General features: G+C 42.0%; 1 protein-coding gene across 1 annotated transcript; it reads left to right on the top strand.

The window, feature by feature from the left end:
- The first annotated feature begins 2,403 nt into the window (after positions 1 to 2,403).
- LOC134374584 (death-inducer obliterator 1-like) lies at positions 2,404 to 20,594 on the top strand. The gene is given in 14 exon segments (XM_063092392.1): positions 2,404 to 3,239; positions 4,013 to 4,334; positions 6,076 to 6,288; positions 9,570 to 9,783; positions 14,815 to 15,259; positions 15,399 to 15,558; positions 16,710 to 16,826; positions 16,970 to 17,020; positions 17,023 to 17,076; positions 17,339 to 17,474; positions 17,718 to 18,222; positions 18,515 to 18,668; positions 19,386 to 19,475; positions 20,373 to 20,594. Coding segments are annotated over 14 exon segments (3,519 nt in total).
- The last annotated feature ends 1,496 nt before the right edge of the window (positions 20,595 to 22,090 follow it).

Raw genomic sequence — 22,090 nt, 5'->3', positions numbered from 1 at the left:
TCCTTAAAGAGGGTGTTATGTGATTTTTTCTAACTCCCCAGATGTATTTGTGGGTAACATAATCTACATTCAAATATAAGATCACTTGGAAAGTGTAGTGCCTTTTTATTTTAAAACTACTGATATGTGGCTTTAGTTACAGTTATTTAACAGCTGTAAAAATTTATTTTTTTTCTTTTAGTATCTCTAGATAAAGTGAAATGTTGAAAATATGAATCCTGTTACTTGTGAACATTGACCAACAACAACGGTGTTGTGAGGCCTGGCTGTCTACTTGAACCAAGAGATTTTGTCAGCTAGGTTTTTGGGCTTTTTTTTGTTTGTTTTTTGTTTTTTGCTTTGTATTTAGGATTCCAGCAGAAAAAGTATCCAAGCTTTCATTGTTGGGTTCATAAAGTATCACTACTGTTAAATGGTAATAACTAAATTTTAACTTAATAAGTTTGTGTCTTCTGTTAATAAAGTAGAATTTATTTGTAAGGAGATTGACATAATGGAACATTCATGTTGATTTGAAATATTCTAAACTTTTGCCTAAAGTTTTCATTTGAAAATCATCTGTTAAGAATTAGGTTTACGTGCTAACACCAAGGTCAGTGGTTTGGATCCCCTTACCGGCCAGCCACCCAAGAAACAAACAAAAGGAATTTGATTCACAGCGTCCCTTTATTTCTCCTGCAGAAAGCTTTCCCCACAGAGGCAGGTCCCAGCAGTAGAGGGACTGCATCCACATGCCCTTCTTGGTGAAGGCCCGTCAGACTGCATCTTTAGTAGAAATTCAAAGTGTTATAAGAAAATTGGGACTTGACTTTCTTTTAAAATGTCTATCAAATTTACTGCAAGTTTGCTGATTTGTGTAAGCAAATAAACTGTTTCACAAAAAGTAAAATATTTAGCAAGAATGAATAAACAATTGTAATTTAGTGTTGTATTATAATATCTATTACAAGTATAATGTAGTATACTGTAGTATAGTAACAGCTCTGATGTATGTACTGATAAGGAGCATGTCTTTGCTTTTTGTGTTGTTTCTCACATTTAAAACCTATGACCTTTTCAAGTCAGCATTGCCTCCTAGATGAGAGCAGCTCAGTGTGATTTTCCCAGTGTCCCCAGCTGGCATGGTAAGCCCCACTTTGTGTTGCCACCATCACAGAGGATCCTCTGCACACTACTGGGGGCCTGGGGTTTCCATGCTGATGAAGGGTCAGTGTTGGTGCCTGGTTTAGTTTAGCCATGTTCGGGCATGAAGGAAGGGGTGTGGTCCATGCCTCACCAGTTTCTGGGTGACTGAGGAGTGTGTGGGTCAGGTTTGCAGTCAGGCAGCACCTATGGCTGGATAGGAAAATGGGAAGTGACAACATTTAGATGGAAGCAAAAAGAAAAATTTAGGTTGCAAGTGATCTTAAGTTGTGTGTTTTATGTTTTTAAGGTTTTCATTTTATACCTGTCTGTTCCCTCAGGTGGAACATGGCAGAAACCAGAGTCATTAGCATTTAAATGTGATTAAAGCTGGACAGCTTGGAAAAGAATTCTCCATGGTATGTACTGTTTTTCAGGTTTTGTTGTTTTAAACAAGAGCAAAAGTTTCACAAACATGATCCTCTAGAACCTATTAGAAAGTGAAAAAAATAGAGAAAAGTGTTATACCTTAAAGCTATTGCCTAGGTTCATATTGTCTAAATGTCTCAGTTATCCCAGAAACTCAGTGTACTAAAACAAGGCCAGTTTCATTTCTCTCAACATTGTAGAATCTAAGCAGTGCTTCTCCCACATGGCACCCAAGAGGATCACTCAGAGTTCAGCCAGCAGGAAGGCTGGTACAGAGGGTCCAAGAGCAGCATCCCTCCTGGTCCTGGGTCAGGGCAGCTAAAGGCCAGGGCTCAGCTGGTCCTCTCCCCTACATGTAATCTCCAGCAGGGTGGTCTGCAGCCTAGGACTCCAGAGCCAATTAGATGTGGCCAGTCCCCTTGCTGGCTGTCTGTTGACCTCACTGTCTGATCCCGTCTTTACCAAACTTGTGTTGGAGCTTATTTCCTTTGTTCCCTGATCCCTGTTTTGTAAAGCCCTGTCCTTAGCAGGTAAATGGCAGCAGGACACATTTGACTTGCTGACAGTTTTTTCCTACCAAACATTACATATGTAACTATTAAAGTTTCCTTAATGAGTCTCCTGAAATCATCTTATGTGCCACACTTCACGTGCCACACTTCATGAAACACTGGTCAACAGGGCTTACTTCATGCACAGTCCCACATCTTGTAGGTAGAGGATTGTTCCATTTCATCCTGTTCTTATTTACATTTAGGCAGGTTGTGCTCCCTCTTGTGTGTGGTTGAGGTTGTGTCATCTTTTTGCTCAGTGGCTTGCTGGTCATGATGTGATTACATTTTCTCATTAGGTATGGAAGGTAAAGGTGACCTGAGCAGTGAGAAGGCACCTGAGATGATCAAACCCACAAGGAGAGCCTTCATCAAAACCCAGGGATTCGGAAGAACAACTGTTGCTAAGCGAGAGAGTGTGGGAGATGTGGAGGCAGGCTCACAGGGGCAGCAGCCCCCACAGCAGCACAGCCTGGCCTTGGGACGCAGTGGGACATGGCCACAGTGCACCGAGCCAGTGGAGGAATCCCTTACAATAGTTCAGCGCCGAGGAAGGAAGAACGCTCATGTCTCCTTTGAAGATTCCAGTGAGCCAATGTCTTGTCCAGTCCCAGATGTTGAAACTGCCTTGGAAGAGAGGATAGGAAGTACCTCTGAGATGAAAAGTGGCCCCCACTCTGGTTCCTTGAGTGTACAGGAGCGAGCGGCCTCTTCTGGAAAGGCCAGAGGAAGCAAGGAGAAGGAGGACACCTCCGACAATGACAGTGATGGCCTGACTTTGAAGGAGCTTCAGAATCGCCTTTGGGGAAAGCGAGAGCAAGAGCCACCTGACAGGCCCCTGAAAGGCATCCAGAATCACCTGAGAAAGAAGCGTCGGGAGGAGAATCCCACAGAAACTGTGCATGTCGAGGCAGGAACTACTGTCGAGAATGCTCTGCCCAGCAAGCAAGAGCCAGAGACTGTCCAGAGGGTTGTGTCCCAGGCAGTGACCGATGACCAAGAGAGTCAGCGGGAGAGGGCAGCAGCTCAGCAAGTGAAAGGTGAAGAGAGCAGGGACTCGGGCAAGCCTAAGCCTGAATGTGAGCTGCACGACCCCAACACCCTGGACCGCATGTGTCTCCAGCCTCGTAACAACAGGTGGGTCATGGGAGGACAGGGATGGGCTGCCCCAGCTTTAAAAGAAATCCGGGTGATGAAAATAGTGTTTATATTCGTTTTGATTTTAAATGTTACAAAGCTAGGCTGGATGAATAATTTGTTTATTCAAAAAAGATGAAGACATCATTATCAAAAAAGGAATGAAAGGCCTGCCTAGAGCCACCCCTCCCCTGTGGTAGCCACCGGACATGTGGCTGTTTACAGTCAAAGTGGTGAGCATGGGAGGAGGTGAGAAGCTTCCTGCCCCCACCCAGCCATGTGCAGCCAGTGGCTGCCGAGTAGACCACACATGGTCTCAGTAATCTGTCAGAGAGTGCTCCCCTAGACTGTTCCTTGGGAGACAGCAGAGGGCCAGGTGCCGACTGGTGGAACCCCAGTGTGGACATGGGGGCAGCTCAGAGTCTTCGCTAGACTTTGGTGTTAAGGAATCTCTGTTGGCTTGTTGTGTTAAGGAATCTCTGTTGGAAGAAAGGCATCACTGCTGTTTTGAGGAGACATATACTGAAGGTAGTTAGGGTACAATGCCTGGAAAGCCTATAGCTCACTCCAGCCAAAAAAGGATAAACAAATTTAGTTGAATGTTAGTAAAATCAAGAGAGGGACATATGTGTTCTTTGTTCCATTCTCTGTACTTTTATGTATATTTGCATTTTCTAAGCAATAGAATGTTAAAACCTATTGGACTTCTTAATTTGTCAAAAAGTGTTTGTCCCTCACGTCCCATTCCTAATATCACTGTTTTATGATTTCAGGTTTATGAGTTGCTGTGACCGATGTGAAGAACGGTTTCGTGGCAATTCTGGGGGTGCTTCTCAGGCTCGAGGAAGGCTTTTGGAAAGGAACAGGGAAGATTATATCTGCCCAAACTGCACGGTTCTGCAAGGGCAGGATGAGACTAAGGCAGAAACCACAGATCATCAGGAAACTAAATTTAGACCTGGAGATGCTGATGACACAGAGTTTACAAGTACAGGAAAAGTGGAGCAAAAATCTAGTGAAGACCGAAAGATAAAGAGGAGAGTTGAGAAAGCTGCAAATCCAAGTGGCAAGAAAAAACTCAAGCTTTGCCAGCCTGTGAGTATTTTGCCTACTGAGGTAAACATTAAGGGAATGAACTTATGGGTTCCAGACTTGCTATTGGTAGAAATATCAAGGTTGGGAAAGTTTCTGTCTTGAAATAAGCTAATTTCTACCAAGACAGGTGCTGCATCTGGGTGGGGCTTCCTGAGCTCTGCCCCCATCTCCTGCCCACTCCATCTGGACAAGCATCTGTACCTACCTCATCTGCTGTTGTGGACTTAATTCTTAACAATCACTTTTATTTCCATGTTCTTGATGTTACTTACGTATTTTATGTGTATCAGCAGAATTGTTTTTGAATTGCTGAAATGCGTGTGCCCTCCTGTATACCCACACACACCATCTCGAGCTGCCTTGTGGTTCTTTTGCCATCTTGGTGTGGGAAGCCCTGAGTGGTCTTGGTGCCTGCATCAGTCTGACCCTCACTATTCTTGGCTCAGTGTGTCATTTCTCTGCCTTGTGGCTATTTCCTTGACTCTCCTTCCCACCTGATTTTTATGTCCCTCTGGGACTGTGATTCTTCATCATTTTTTCCATATATGTCAGCTTCTGCTGTTGAGGAGAAATGTCACATGCTCATAATCTCCATTCCAGTTCCCATGAGGGGGTGTGACTCAGAGCATGTTTCACTCTGGGCCTTCCTGAGTCCCTGTCCCACCCCTACCCTGGCAGCTTGTCCTCTAACTGGGGCCAACCAAACAGGAGGCTTTGAGGTTGCTGTGTCTCAAAGCATCTCTGCCTTATGAACACTCTTGCACTGTTAGCCATTTAAATAAATGTGCCATGAGCCACTTAAATAAATGTGCCATGAAAGTATTAAGAGTGACTAAATGGAAATATGACACTACTGTTAATAACACAGTCATTAAGAAAAATGAATAGGAAAATTTCTCCATTTCATCTTTATCATCAATGTGTTTTACTTAAGCTTATATAAAACTTTATTCTAAGTAAAACAGATTCTGTGGAAGAAAAATAACTATGTTAATTATTTAATTTGAGAAATAAGTTTTCACTTAAGTACATTTCAGGGATGCCTTCATGTGTATTTTAGTCTTGACCATCAAAACAGAAGCAACCAAGTGTACATCTTGTGCTGTATTAGGTTTTTGTTACTGTATACCACACTACCACAAACTTAGCTTAGAACATGTTTGTTTATCTGAAATCCAGATTTAGTTGTGTGTCCCATATTTTGTCTAGCAGCTGTACTCAGATCCTAAACTTGGTTGGCCTTCCCAAAGCAGGGTAGCTTATTTCACAATCAGCAATGGAGTCTCCTCTCTTTAGGAAAGGCCAGTTTCTCTCTTAAGGGTCCTTTCTGGTCATCTCATTAGGGACCTTGCTTACCTGTGCAATTACTGCACGTTTGCCCTATAAAAGAACCTGATTGTGGGTATGAAATCTCATCATGTGCATGGAACTTGCTCATGCTCAAGATGGAGGGAATTATACAGAGCATATGTACCAGCGGCAGGTGTCCTAAGGGTCACCTTAGAGTTCTGCCCACCACAGATGGTTTGAAGGACAGTTAAAATGTGAATACCTTGCCTCGGGGAAATACACTCGTGTAGTTTGAATAAGTAAAGGTAGGATTTTTTTCATATTAAAAATATTATTGACATCTCTTAATTAAAAACAGTGAGCTTGGTACTACACATAGTGATTTTACACAGCATTTTAACTGCAGAAATTGGCAAGCACACTGTCTGAAGCTCCCTGTTTTGCTCTGCAGGTGGTAGAGGCTCCAGGCACCTCCAGGTGTACCAGACCTGGGCGCTCCAATGTGGTGCAGCCCAACCTGGCCTACTGCAGCAAGGACCGCATTCTTAAACATGCTGCAGCTACTATGAAATGCTTAAGTTCAGGCAAAGAACAGAAGCCAAAACCTAAGGAGAAGATCAAGATGAAGCCAGAGAAGCTCCGTCTTGCACAGTATAGTGTTCAGGTAAGCTGACTAAGACCAGCCATTGAACAATTGGAGCAAAATTTGTGTAACAGTGTTTCCCCCTGAGACTTGTTTTTTTATTTATTTGTATAATGTAAGGGAAAGCAGGTACAGATGTACTGCAGATAGTATCACCTTTACCTTTGTCTTCCACCTTTTCCACCTATTTTTTTTTCATAACCCATTAGCTGAAATTCAGTCATATAAATGCAGTAAAGCAAAAGCAGGTAACTCACTGCTGCATGGAGAACATAAATCTTCAGGACACTGGCAGCAGTCTTGAATAAAAGAGTTGGTAGTCACCCGACGGAGTTTGTATAGAGAGTAGACACACAGGGCAGTTGGGAGGGAGGTGAGCTCTGGACAAGTCTGTGTTCTTCATTTGAGACCTCACTCACAAGATTGTTTGTTTATTATTTTTATTCATTTATTTTTAATAGACTTTACTTTTTAGAGCAGTTTTAGGTTCACAGCAATATTGAGCAGGAAGTACAGAGATTTCCCATGTATACCCCTGACCCACACATGTGTAGCCTGTCCCATTAGCAACATTGCCCAAAAAAGTGGTACATTTGTTACAATTAATGAAATGGATTTATACATCATCGTCATCCAAAGACCACAGTTTACATTAGAGTTCACACATTTTTGTGTATTGTGTGGGTTTGGATAGATGTTTAATGATGTATGTCTTCCATGATACTGTCACAGAATTTCATTGCCTTGAAATACTCTCTGCCTATTCATCCATTCCTCCTCCATAACCTCTGATCTTTTTACTGTCTCCATAGCTTACCTGTTTTTATTTATTTACTTCTTATGTTTTATTTTTTGCTAAAAGATATATTTATTTAATATAAATACATATATTAGTAAAAAAGAAAGATCTCAAATCAGCAATCACCTTTGTACCTCAGGAAACTAGAAAATGAATAGCAAACTAAGCCCGACCAAGCAAAGAATGTAAATAATAAAAATTAGAGTATAGAAAATGAAACAAAATAGAAAAAAATGTAGGGTAAATCAATGAAACTAAATGTTGGTAGTTTGATGAGATCCATAAAATTGGCAAACATTTGTCTAGGTGGACTAAGAAAACAGAAAACTCAAATAACTAAAATCAGAAATGAAAGAGGGGTCATTACAATGAAATTTACAGAAATCAAAAGGGTTATAAGAGAATACTGTGAATAATTGTTGGTCAACAAATTAGATCATCTAGATGAAATGAATAAATTTCTAGAAACACATCACCTACCAAGACTGAATTGTGTAAGAAGCAGTTTGAACAGAACTATGGCTAGTAAGATGGGTGATTACCATTTTTTTGAATTGCTGGTGTAGGACTCCCTTGAGGATTTCTTACAGGGCTGGTGACATGGTGGTAAACTCCCACAGTTTTTGTCTGGAAAATACACTATTTCTCTCTCATTTCTGAGATATAGCCTTGCTGGATATGGTGTGCTTCTCTGGCAGTTTATTTCTTTTAGTATTTTCAGTATGTCAGTCATCCCATTTCCTTCTGTCCTGCAGAGTTACTGTTGAAATGTTTGCTGTTAGTCTGATAAGGGCTCCCTTATAGGTGACTTGATGCTTTTCTCTTGCTTCTTTTAAAATATTCTCTTTGTCTTTGAGCTTTGCCAGTTTGACTACTTACTGTGTGTCTTGGAGAGGATTATTGGGGTGAATCTGTTTGGGGATCTTTGAGCTTCCTGGGTCTGGAGGTCCATGTCTCTCCCTGTTCCTGGGAAGTTTTCCATTATTATTTCATTGGATAGGTTTTCCATGCCTTTTCATTTCTCCTCTTCTGGAACACCCATGATTTGAATTTTTGTGTGCCTAAGGTTGCCTTGTAGTTCTCTTAGATTTTCTTCCTTTTTTAAAGGTTTTTTTTTTTTTCTTTTCTTTCTTTCTTTTTTTTTTTTTCCTGCCTGGGTAATTTTTTAAAAGCCCATCTTCAAGATAAGAAATCATTTCTTCTGCTCGTTCTATCCTGCTGCTTAAAGCTATTCATTGTGTTATTTCATTGAGTGAATCTTTCAATTCCATGAGTTCTGATCATTCTTTTATAAGATATTAATCTCTTTGTAAATTTCCTCCCTTATATCATAGATTTTTTTTCTCATTTCTTTATGTTGTCTGAGTCTTCTCTTATCTCAGTGAGTTCCTTTAAGATTGTTGCTCATAATACCCTTTACGTCCTTGCAAGGGTTTCTTGCTATATAGAGTCTGGTATTTCTGAGTTACTGTATTCTTTTGGTGGTGTCATATTTTCTTGGATTTTCATATTTCTAGTATCTCTATTTATGTCTGGTCATCAGTTAGAGAATAGTTGCTGCTTCTTCTGTTACTCTGGAGTGGGCTTTGCAGAGAAGGATGTACTCTTCTTTTTCCACACTCCACTGGTGGCTTTCCTTGTGTCAATGCAATCAGGTATCTGGTAGGCTGTCTGCGTGACAGCTGTGCTACTGTGGTGGTCTTGAGCTGCTTTTGCAGCAGCCATGGCTGTGGTAGTGGCTGTGGTGGCCCACCCATGTGGAAGGGGTGTTTTAGTGTGCTCCGTGTCTGCTTCCAGGCAGGAGATGCTGCCCTCAGGTCCTGCCTTGGACTCCAGGTATGCTCTGCTTCTTGCCTGCTTCCAGGTGGATGAGGCTGCCCTTGGCTCCTGCCAAGGTTGTCCTGCTTTGGTACTCTGTGGAATTTGGGGAGAATTCAGGGATGGCTGGAAATCACAGGTTCTTCTCTCAGGCCTGTCCTGGGGCTTCGGTTGATGTTACATTTATGACAAGCAAAGTGTAACTAACACTGTTTGGAGAGTTTTCTTGATTATTTTCAAATGCTTATTTTACTTTTAGGTGACTTAATTTTTAAAGTTGGTAGTTTTGAATCATAGAACTGACAAAGAAGTGGTTCCTGCTGCACCCAGGAGGAAAATGGCTGTAGCAAGCATGCCCTGGGCCTGGCAGAGGATAAAGAAACATCATTTGTGCTCTTCGTGCAACCTGTGTCACTGCTCCCATATCTCAGCAAGGTTACAGGGGGTCCTGTGTCAGGGATCTTCTTGTCACTCAAAAAGTTGGAATCCTGAATAAGAGGTGGGAGTGCTAAGGGTTAGCTCAATGTGCAAAGGTAGCCAGACTGCTGCTAGGCAAATGTGGTGTGCAGACTCAGGGTAGATGATCCAAAGAAGGTATAGGATTATGACCTTTCTTTCTCAGTGAAATGAAGTGGAGGTGTACTTTCTGGCCTTCTTAATAATTGGGGTTTTACTTATTATCCAGGGAGGCATTAAAAGCTCTTCTCTGCACAAGAGACCAGCTCCAGAAAAAAAAGAAGGCACAGTGAAGAAGGCGGTGGTGGCTTTTTCTAGGAGCAAATCCCTCGGGAAGGAGACTACTTGTGAAAGCAGCATGCCGTCCTGGGCAAGCAACCAGAATTACAGTGCAGTAAAGCTGGAAAAGACTTCCACTGTCTCGTCATCACTGTTGTGCAAACGTATGTATCACCTGGGGGCTGGCCTCCTGGACCCCTCCCACTCTATCCAGATAGCCGTTTCCTGAGCCTGTCCAGGACTGGGGGTTGCAGTTGTGTTTTAATTCTGATCATAAACACTGGCTGCACTATCAGTGCTGGAAGGGAATGCCCATGTGCAAGATGCCTCCTGACACTGAGGATCTATCTCTAATCTCTTGGGACTTCCAGTCCGTGTTTTCCAAAAAGGTGTACAAACCTCATTAGTAAATGTTTCACCTTGATGATTAAGTTTTTAAAGCTGTTTTCCTAATCAGGCTCTGATAAGCATTTGTATTGTCTTCAGCAAAATCTGAATAGATAGACTGCCCAGCATTTAAAAGTCCTCATTGTCCAAACATCGGTTAGTCTTCTTACAGCCCATATAAAACTTAAGTTTTCCCACATGATCCAATCTCAGCACATAAAATCAGCACTTTTTTTTATATGTTCTGTGAACCTCTGCAAATTAGTGTTGCATCTGGTATTCAACTTAGGTACGCTTTTCAGGAGTTAAGTTTATCTCTGACTGGACAGGTGGGAGTTTTTTCATGTCCTACTCATATACGACACATGCAGATAACATGCATTTGAATTTTGAAGGGCATTTACTGCTGCTCTGTAGATCCCACAGTGAGTGAGGGGTGTGCTTGCCCATGTGGAACCTCAGGGTGTCCTCACTAAGGAGAAAGTGCTGAGAATTCTAAGTGTGACTGGTTTCCTGGCTCATCTCTTAAGCTATTATTAAAGATCAGACTATTAAAGGTCATACCCTGGCATACATTTCAAATTAATGTAATGAGGACATTCCAAATAGATCCATTAAACCCGATAAGATCATGCAGCTTGTTGATTCGATCATGCATCTTGTTTCTCAGACTAATGCTGCACCGTTAAATTAAAAATTTAAATTCAATCCATCCGATACATTTTATTCTATCATAAAACTATGGTCAAATCAGTTCTCATTTATGGTGTTCATAGTGCATTTTGTACCTTATAAAATAAATACCAAAAAGATTAAATAGCCCTAGATTTCAGGATTATAAATGTGTTCTGTGTTTTCTCTTTTATTGTCCTTTGAACACATCACTTGGCGGGGCGGTACTTGTGTAGGTTGGTGCTAAATCTATTGTGGTCTATATATTTATATAAAAAAGTAATTCCTTTTGGTTATGTAAGCAGCCCAAACCTAAGAAATGGAATCCCAATTGAGTTAACCTGTTACTGTGTTATAATGAATCTCCATACACCTTAGCTTGTTTGAGCTGAGAATTTCAAGCCAGCAAATAGCATGTCTCATATGTTCATCCAATTATAGCACCTGTGCAAAACAGCACTTTTAGAGCCAATGAACAGATGTTAAAATAGGTATCCCATATCTGTTAAAGGGATTGGAGCAGTCACTTTTTAATATTCTGCTAAAATGCTTTAATTAAATTGATTATATGCACTTAACAGTAAAGGAAAGAAAAACTGGGGGGTATAAATAACCACAGAAGAGATAATTTGGATGATTAATTTCAGTTCAGTTAGTTTTTCTCTGTATTGACCAGAATTGGAGAGCAGACCGCAAGACTCCAAGTGTGGGGGTTGCTGAGACTGTGCACATTGGAGAGAGGAAAAGATGGGGAAGTAATCTCCTACTTCACTCACCTTTTGAGGGGGGACAGGGATGGATGGAAGTCCAGATCAGAGAGGGTAATTTCTGTACTCATAGGTTTTCTCCTTTGGCCTTTCCCACTTCTTCCATCAGCTTTTCACTGACACTGATATGGCTAATTAACCTTCCCAGCACATCTCTACATCTCAAAATTGAAATTGATTGATATCTAAAATTTATAAGGGACATACATTTTAGCTACTTGCTTCTGATCATTTTCTGTTTCCCCAGAAATGTCATTTTTCCAAATGATGATTGGGAGGAGAGTAGGGTCATGGGTAAAATAATTCAAGTTCAATGTGCCTCTGCCTCTCTCTCCCACCAAACATCTCTGACTTTTTGGTAGCAGGGCACATCCTCTGAGTCCTGACAGGTATAGTGAGAGGGGGCAGCATGCACACAGCCCATCATAACTGCACCCCATGAAGACCCTTGTCTCCCTGACTGGCTGCAGAAATGCTTTCAGGGGGCGGGGGTCCTGAGGCTGATATCGGGTCCATTTCCAGTCTGTGTGACTGTGTACATTGTGAGAAGTCCTGTGGTGTAGAGCTGAGCATTGCTGCTGCTTGTGGAGGTGGCCTTGACAACATCCTCTGCTCCCACATGGCTGGTGCTGCCCTCGATGTGTGGGCACAGGTATAGCTGCTCAGTGAACTGGGCCTTGCTGTGCAGGAAGCTCTCTGCTCCTGCTTAAGGAGGTGCCCTGCCTGTTAAAGTATCCTTCACATTCTCAAGGTGATGCGATTAACATACAATTTTTGTAAATTTTGGGGGGGTGGATTTCTGTATAATTTCCTTAGTTTACAGACACAGTTTGCTTTTTAGTTCTCCCCAAGAAAATGGTGTTTCTCTTGTGTTTTTATATCTGTTTGCTTCCATATTGCCTCTCTTTGTTTCCACTGTTTACCCCCATTACTCAAGGCACGAAGTGGGCTAAAAATTCTTTTCATTTGTGCTTTATTACAATTTTGAAATGGAAGTGCCTGGTCTTTATATTTACAGACACAATTCCCAGTATATTGGACTCCCTAAAGTCTTGTTAAGTAACTTAAAACATTTGGGATGTGAACAGATTTTAAGGAGAAAACAGATTTCTGCAGTTTAATTCTAGCTGTGGGAGTTGAAAAGGAAAACCTAAATAGCCTGCAGACGTAAACCCAGATAATTGCTTGTGTGAGTTCCCCATCTGAAAGCCTTGTCCTCCCGCTCATGTGTGTGTGCCACACAGGTGGCAAGGCACAGTGTGAAATGGATCCAGGAGAACATGTGTCCTCAAGGATAAATTCTGGCATTGGCTCCAGAAGCACATTGCATTGAAATCATGAGCAAATTTCCTTTAATAAAACAAACATATGGTAGAATACCAGATCCCAAGATCGTTTTGTAGAAATTTAAAGCTGGTGGTGGAGGGTGTGTCTGTGTTTTTTTTACAAGTTGCATAAGCCATTTTCTCTGTCTCTCCCAGAGTTGTCAGTGACAAATAAATGAGGCTGGGAGTAACCAGACATTGTACATCTAAACCAGCATTCTCCTCCCAATTTGAAGAAATACCAAAATTTGTTCTGATAAAGGATTTAGCTTGACAGCTGGTTTTTAATGTAATCCACATAGCTGGAATTTTCTTGAAAGCCAATAATGACATTCTTTTTGTATTTAAAGTGTCTTACTTTTAAAAATATTGTTATTAGCATATTCATTATTACAAATCATGATTTTTCTTTATGCCCTTTACCTGACCCATCATGCCCCAAACTCCCTCCCTCCCTCCGTCCCCCCATCTCTAATAACCATTGGTTTCTTCTGTCCTTCTGAAAGTTCAAGGAATTGTAGTCTTTTCTGTTTCTTTGTTACTTTGCTTCTGTGTTTCTTTCTTTCTTAGCACCTAGTTATAAGTGAGAGCATGTGGTATTTATCTATCCTTGTCTGGCTTATTTCACACAACATAATTTTCTCCAGACTCATCCAGGTTGTTACAAATGGCAGAATTTCATTCATTTTTTATAGCTGTGTAGTATTCCATTGTGTACATATATCACATTTTCCTTATCCAGTCATCTGTTGATGGGCACGGAGGTTGGTTCTATATTTTGGCTATTGTAAATAGAGCTGCAGTGAATGTGGGAGTGCAGGTAACCCTTTGAAGTGATTTCCATTTCTTTGGATATATATACAGTAGTGGGATTGCTGGATCATATGGTAGTGCTGTCTGTATTTGAGGAAGCTTCTTTGCTGTTTTCCATAGTGGCTGTGCTAATTTACAGCCCCACCAACATTGTAGCAGAGTTCTCCTTTCCCCATATCCTCAGTAGCAATTGTTGTTAATGGTCTTTTTAATAATGGTCAGTCTAAGTGGAGTGTGGTTTTGATTTGAATTTCTCTGATGACTAGTGATGCTGAGCATTTTTTCATGTACTGTTGCCAAACAAGCATCATCCAGTGACATGGCGTCTGCACCAGAGCCCCTGCCTAGCTGAGGGGTTGCAGTGCTGATCTTTGAGTTCTGGTGGACTATATAGGATTATAATGCAATGGGTTCTTTCCTGGCATGTAAAGGTTTTTGTGCATGTTGGGGGCTTTTGAGGGTTTTTTTTTGAGCTTTTGACTATAATCCTTGTTTTAATTAAAAGCACTAATTTACTGTTTACCACATTAATTGAATAATGACTAGAGGGCGTTAAAGGGGGACATTTAAACAGCAACATTATTATATTGTTGGTTGCCAATTCTTAGTATGGAAACATGATTGACTTTCCCCATCTTGCAAATTCCTCTCACCTTTCCATATTTCATTAATGGCATCACCTACAAGTGACTCGTCTAGTAGGACAATGTGGCATGTGAAACCCCCCCCCCCTGCTCAGATGTGGTTGCCACAGAGTTCCACTCGGGGTTGAATGTGCATGTAAGGAGCACTCGTCTGTTTACCCTTCCTGAAAAGAGTTTTGAAACTCAAGTTTATAAAAAAATTGCACTTGAATTCTGTAGTGCTATCCCAAACCTACATAGGGCATTTTTGTTTGTTTTTTTGGTAAAATGAAGTTTGTCCTTTAGTTTTAAAGCTCAACTGAGGAGTAAATTGGGTCTTTGATTATGGAGTTTTTTGGTCAAAATAAAAGCTTTAATATAATAAAATAATAAAGCATTTTTCTATCTGAAATAACCCATAGTCACTATCATAAATACTGCTGACAGCCCTTAATTATGCTTCTTTTCTGAATTTTAAGATTTTAAAAATCCTTTTTTCTAGCTGTATCCTATTCAGTAATGCCTAGTAAGCTCTTGCTAGTTAAGGGTGGGCGTGCTTTGAAGCCTGTTCTCCTGTGTCACCTGCACACCTGCGCTCTCTCTTGCAGCCAGGAAGGCAGATGGAAGAGCAGAGGAGAAGGCAGTGGTGACCTCGGCCTCAAACAGAAAAGCCTGCCCGGGCTGCTTGGTGGGCAAACGACCATCACCAAGACATGTCGCTCCAAAGAAGTCTCCTCCATTTCCTAATGTGGCAGCAGCCAAACCGGCCATTAAAAAGGCACCCTGTAGCTTCAAGGGCACCATCTCCCAAAAGCCATGGCTCTCGGGCACCCCATCAGGTGGCACTTCTGCTGTCAGGAAGACGGTGGTTTCCAGACAGTTCCCTGGATCTGCTGCTTTGGTTGGAGCCATTGGGAAGCCGGTAACAACTTCTCTTCCTGTGGCCTCTCCAGTCCCAGGACACCTCGGGACCTGGAGCCCTGCCCAGTCACAGCCCAGTTCACAAATTCGGCAGAATATAAGATGCTCCTTGAAAGAGATTTTATGGAAAAGGTGGGCTGTTGTCCTTGGCTTTTATCTGTGGAAGCTCTTCCATGTATGGCGTGATCATTTTGAGATTGCCCCACTGTTTCAAAAATGTAATGTATCCAAATTCAAGGGTTTTATGTAGTTTCTTTTTCATTCCATTCAGAGTCAGTGACAGTGATGACTTAATCATGACAGAGAAAGAAGTAGGAAATATCGCCCTTCATCTGGAGAAGGAAATGTTTAACTTGTTTCAAGTTACAGATATTCGCTACATGAGGAAATACCGCCGCCTCCTGTTCAACCTCAAGGATCCTAAAAATCAGGTGTGTGTGATCTCTATGTACTGCAGTATTCCTGACGCAGAAGGAAACTTGGTGTGTGTTTTCTATTAGCTGAGTTTCAGAGTCATACATCAAAGAGCATTTGCAACATTTATATTATTTCCATGAAAGTTAAAAACTATTTTTATTCTCTGTGACACTTCTGTATGCCCCCATGTACTTGGTGTTATTTGAGGATCTTTCTGTTCCCTACCTTAAGTGGACTCTTGTCAGTGATCTCAGTGGCTGAATTTCATCTTTTATTTCACCAGGTTGGCCTCTCATAAACATTACAGTGCCAAATCACATGCCCATCCCTTCATTTGCTCTAAAGTAAAGTACAGATTCTTTAATCTAGAATATGAGTGTGTCCATATTCTGGCTACAGACAGCCTTTTCTGCCTTATTTTCTTTTCTCTCATCACTTGAGTGAGCCCGACAATTTGGGCTACTTCACAGTAATAATAAGGAACAGCCCCTCCAGTTCTCATCATTTCGACGGGTGCTGCAGGGCAGCTCAGTCCTCATAGCAGCCGTGGAGTGGGGGTTGTTCTCCTGCGATGAAAATGGAACTGAAATCTGAGAAGGCTGAGCTGCTTGTCTGGTACAGTCTCTTGCCTCCTGCCTCCAGGGCTCCCAGTCTTCTGGTCCTGTGTGTCACTCTCTGAGCTCTTAGCTGTGCAGTAGAACCAGGGACAGATACTCTGCATCTCAGCGTGGTTAACAGCCCCCCAGCACAAGTCATTTCTTCCTGTCTGTATTCCTAATACTGTATATTTCTGACCTGTATTCCAAATTGTGTACATGATTTTGTTTTTCCTGCGGAGGTGACTTTTTATTTTTTAAAGAAGAATCAGTGCAACATGGGCCTTGCTTGACTTTGAAACACATGTTTTCTGTGCCTCCATTTGCTCTCAGCTGGGCGGCCTGGCGCGTGCTCTCAAGGGACTGCTTTGGGAGGCAGGTGAGGTCGCGCCTCTGCAGGGCTCTGTGCAGTGCAGCCCTGCACGGAAAGCTTTGGTTTTTGTCCAGTGGTCCTTGAACCTCCAGGCAGAGCTTCTTGTGCTGCTTTGTTGTTTCTGTAGCCTCCACATTAACACACACAGATATTGTTTGAATGAATGCATGAATGAATGAATGATGTTTCTTTATAGGGACTCTTCCGTCGTGTTTTGCGTGGAGAAATCTCTTTGGCAAAACTTGTGAGAATGAAGCCAGAAGAACTTGGATCTAAGGAAATTTCCCGGGGGAAAGAGAAACTGATGACATCTGTGAGTACTGACTTAGAATGGCTGCTTCAGATACCAGAGACTTAACTTTACCAGAAGTCAAATAATACACTGTTTGCAGGAGTGATATGCTTTCCTCCTGGAAAACAAGGTGGAGGGCTTGATTTTTGACTTTTTTATTTTAGGTGATAGAATCCAGAACTAAATTGTGCCATGAAGGCAGAAAGACTGACATTAAAAACAGGAAACCATTCCCAGTAAAAAAGATTCTACACCCATGTCAGACTTAGGTGTGAGCATTTGGTATTTTCAGGGTTCAGAAAAGATAGAGTAAAATTTCTCCATTCAAAATGTTTTTAGGTGTCTTAAATTATTGGGCAGGACACTGAGCTTATAACAAATATATATAGTTTCATTACTTCTCAAATACTTGTATCCAGTGGTCCTTTTTTTTCTTGTAGTGGTTCTTAATCACATCCACCTTTTTTCATGTGTGCTGTTAATTTGGAAATGGCATTGGAAAATAAATGACCTACCTTTTTTTTTTCTTTGAGGAACAGCAAGAATCAGTACAAGCTGTCCCTGAAAAAAGCCCCCAGCCCCTTCTGGACGTCCGTAGCAGTTTGTTGAAAGACACAACAAGCCAGCATGAGGCGCATCTTTTTAATCTAAATTGTAAAATCTGTACAGGTGAGCATAATTTTGGGATCCCATTAAACTGGATTTTGCTTAAAATCACTAATCCTTCCAAATGCGATGTTAAACCAAAAAAAAAAAAGGGAGGGGGGTAGAATGGATTACTGGAGTTCATGAAGTTAGCTCCTCTCTTTGCATTGTTGCTTTTGGGTTCTCGTAAGCAATTACTTGCTCATGAGCACGCTGTGCTCTCGGGTGTGTCAGATTTCTCACCATGTCTTTCCTCATCTACCTCAGGTCAGATTTCCTCATCAGAAGATGAGCCACCTGTGAAAAAACAGAAATTGTTGGCTTCTGCTAAGAAAGAAGACTTAAAATCCAAGTGTGTCAGCTCTCCATCTGATCCAGTTCCTAACTCAGCTGATGAAGGAATACCAGGAACTCTGCCCAGAAATGCTTCTGAGCCAGACCTGGAAAGTGCTTCTCATTCAAACCTGGAGGGAAAGTATTTCCCTGGGCCCCCAGGAGATGTCATTCTTGAGCTCTCCCCAGTGGAAGGCCGTGGGGATGCAGTGGTCACCACTGTCACTATGTCTAGCTGGGACTCCAGGACTGCTCCAAGTGGATCGTGCACAGTGACAGCCTCCATACCAGCCCAGCCAGACAGTGCCCATGTGGTAGAAACCAAACAAGACACACTGATGCCTGCTTTGACTTCTTTGGCGGTGCCCAGGTTCATACTGGCTAAGCCGTCCTCATCCCCTGACCCAGGACACTTGTCAGTTCCATCACAGAATATCAGGTGTGTATTTCAGATATAATCTGAAAGAGCCAATGAAGTTTTCTTTTGAACTAATGAACGGAAAGGCAATTGGTGATTTCAACTCTGAGTTTGACTCAGAAATACAATTCAGTTTGTTCTTCTCTTACCAAAATGTCTATTTATATCATTATGATTAAAGCATTTATTGGCAAAAGTAAGCTACCAAAACTTGTAGGAATTCACTTTTACTTTTAAACACATGCTCTTCATTCTTTTGAAATTCTCATTGTACAAGAGAGATTTCCTTATTTTTCATGGTTTTGTTTTACAGTGTCTCAGAGTCACGTTCCTCTCCAGAAGGAGATGCGACCCACTTTTTATCTCAACTCAGCACCATTTGGAAAGGATTTATTAACATGAAAAGTGTAGCAAAATTTGTCACTAAGGCATATCCTGTCTCTGGCTGTTTTGATTATCTCAGTGAGGTTTGTACCAAAAGTATATGTGTGTGTGCTTGTGTGTATGTGTCTTTCTCAGGAGTTCCTCTACTAAAGGCAGACATGTGCCACTCTTACGCTGGCTCCCTGGGTACTTAAGTACCTCCAAAGGCAAGATAATGGTTGCCACAGTGGGTCAGCAGGTCATGCAGTTTGCACAGAGCAGAAATTTGACTGAGCAGTTGGGCAGCCCAGTGATCTGTTTAGCAGTGATCTGTTTAGCAAGGGCATTTACCACACGTGTGTGCCCAGCCACCAGCATGGCCAGGCGTCTGTAACCTGCATAGTGTGGGTGGCAGGTGTAACCCCCTGATAGGTCTTTCAATTTTCAAAGTTAAAAAAGATGGCACTAGAATTTATGACCTTGGGAAGGAGTGGCAAGTCAGTTATCCTGTTAATAACTGAATCATTACTGTATGTGTGTGTGTGTGTGTGTGTGTGTGTTCACAAAAGATAACGTAAAAAGGTTGGGCAGCAGTTTCTAAACAATCCTGTTCGTCAGAAGGTTATTACACCACCTTTGGGTTTGGGAGCTCGTTATCCTGGATGGTAGTTCACCAGTCATTATTTAATACAGTTATCACCATTTTCCTTGGAATTGTTTTCTTGAATTTTGGGTTGTTTGATGCCTTCATGTTACTGCATTAGTCTCTTTTTGAACACTAGAGTTTCACAGGTGATTTACTCAAAGTACTTTTTATTTAGGACTTGCCCAACACAATTCACATCGGTGGGAGGATCGCACCGAAGATGGTTTGGGATTATGTTGGTGAACTCAAGTCTTCTGTGTCTAAGGTATCCGCTTATAGTATAGTCTCTGCAACAGTGGAACATAGAGCTTATTTAAACATCTTTTTTAACCTTTCATTTTGATGGTTAACACTTGAAATGTCAGCCTGCAACTTACTAGAAACTTTCAGGTGAATGTTAAAATAAGTTTATATAGTTACATTCCTGTGTGATGGTGTGTTTGAGAAATACGGTGATAGAAGGGTTTTTTTTCATTTACTGTAATCATATGATTGCATTTTAGTAAAAAAATGTAAAAACTTTATTTCCTCATTTTCATTTTTATTTTTTTATGATTGAAGGAGTACAATGGGAATTTGGAGGTGATCTGGCAAAAGGCACCGAGCCTGGGCTCTTAAATGGGTTTTGGTTTTCTGGGAACCCCTGAGGTTTAGCTACAGCTGCGTGTGTCTGTATGTGCAGTTTTCCATCAGATTCCGAAAAGGGTTTAGACCCTGTGCCTAGTTTAACCCTCCCATGTGGAGACACACAGGGAATGGCTGCAGATCGTGCAGCTGCTCACCGTGCCCACAGCCGCTGTGCATGCGGGAAAGCTTACACGTTGCTCCAGACGCAGCTAACCCTACACATTACATGGCCTGTGCCTCTCACAGGACAGTTCTCTGAAATCGAGGCTGTGAGTGGAAATCATTTTAAAGGGTCTCCTGCTGAAACCAAGATTTGAGTCGGGAAGTCGGATGCTTGATTGTGAGTTTCTTTTACTACTTCATTATCTCATTGTTTCAAATGTTGGACAATAAGGCTATGAAAGTCAAAATCAGAATTGCTAAAATCTCCCATTTCAGGCTGTACTTTTGAGGTTTGGGTACAAATTTTAAAGCAGATGCTTTCCTCACATGGCCACAGGTGAAGGCTTTCCCCTGTCCTCTGTTTGCATTGTAGGAGCTCTGTCTGATCCGCTTTCACCCCCTGACAGAGGAAGAAGAGGTTGCCTACGTTTCTCTCTACTCCTACTTGAGCAGTCGTGGCCGTTTTGGTGTTGTACCTAATAAGACCAGGCACATCAAGAACCTCTACCTCATCCCACTGGGTGCTAAGGACCCTATTCCATCCTCACTCTTGCCCTTTGAGGGACCAGGTAAGCACCAACTTTCTGGGTGGTGATGAGGAACATCTGATACCCACCCCTTTTCTCCCCCTGACATGGAGTCCTGCTGAGTTGTCGCAAGGTAGATCTGTCATATCCAACCATGAGTCTCTGGGAACAGAATTGTGAAATACAGATGAAGCCATGTTTAGCAGAATAATTCATCCTGTAGGGTAGAGGAGTGTGACACTAGGAGTGCCCCTTGTTTGTAGCATAAATTATCTCTGAAAAGTTGTATATGAAGGAAAAGGCCCACAGCTCACAATCAGCCTGTCATGGCCTCAGATCAGTGGGTTGATCAACTGCTCAGGGTCAGTGGAGAGGAAAGGCAGTGCTTTGTATCTGCTCCTGTCATATTCTTCTCTCTAAATGGAACTCGTGTTTTAGTCTCAGCCCTGGAGTAAGCAGATGTCAATAAGTGACTTTCTTCCTTCTGAGCTCACTCTGAAACATGGATTAATTTCTAGCACATACAAAAAATAGTGATATATATATAGAAAGATGTTTCTGGAAATAGTTACTTTTATGTCTACTGCTCAAATTTTATTAAGTTATTTCCTCTTTGGCAAATTACTTTTTGTTTGCTTCTCCTTAGAAAGTACTGTGGGAAAGGGTTATTTATAAGTTAACCTAAAAGACTATTTCAGATTTGTCAAGGGTTGAGGGTGATTCCAAGGGGAGCAGGTCTGTTAGTGTCCAGATTTCTTTGCCCCTCAGAGGAAATTGATGTGACTTCAATTAGTAAATTGGCACCAGGTGCCTAAATTGGAGTGTTCTTGGCCACGAAGTCCCCAGAGGATTGCTCTTATCTGAAAGCTGATGTTTCTGACACACAGGAAGTGCTCTTCCAAGTGCTTTGTCATAGTGGCGGCAACTAAACACCCTGAGCACTGACAGGTGCTGCCTAGACCCTGTGCCTTTGTCCCCATCAACAGCTGCACCCACACATCACCTAAGCCAGCTGGGATCCTGTAGGGGTCCCTCCACTTCATGGGCTTGTTCAGGGGCTGGAATCCATCACCCCCAGCATGGCCCAGGCAACGACTGGAACTCATTCTTAACACCTGGCATGGGCTTGGCTTGTGCCAACTTTCTGGAATTAAATGCCCATAGAGGTATTGATTGGTATCAGTATGTACCTCTTGTCCTTGGTTTCTTTTCCCATACATGTGGCTTAATTCTACTACTGAGTCTGAGGCTAGACCTTCCACCATGAACTCAAGGGACACAGACATGTGGCTAAAAAGTCTTCATATACAATGTACACGCTGGTGTTTTGGAGGGCATCAGGTGGGGGTGTCGCCTCTGAAAGTGGAAGATGGCACATTTAACTGCAGCTGGTCTTTAAATATCTCACCTACCTACTTGCTTATTTTCACACACTTTATGGATTGTAAACCTCACAGCAGCCCTCATATGGGAGGTGGGTAAGTAGCATCCTGTGCCCAGCTGGTGCCCGGCCTCCCACAGGGCTGCCTCCTCCCTGCTGCAGCCGGCGTGGCCTTTGCTTCTG

The sequence above is a fragment of the Cynocephalus volans genome, chromosome 4, assembly GCF_027409185.1.
Source record: "Cynocephalus volans isolate mCynVol1 chromosome 4, mCynVol1.pri, whole genome shotgun sequence".
NCBI lineage: Eukaryota > Metazoa > Chordata > Mammalia > Dermoptera > Cynocephalidae > Cynocephalus > Cynocephalus volans.
This window is presented reverse-complemented; position numbering and strand designations above follow the sequence as displayed.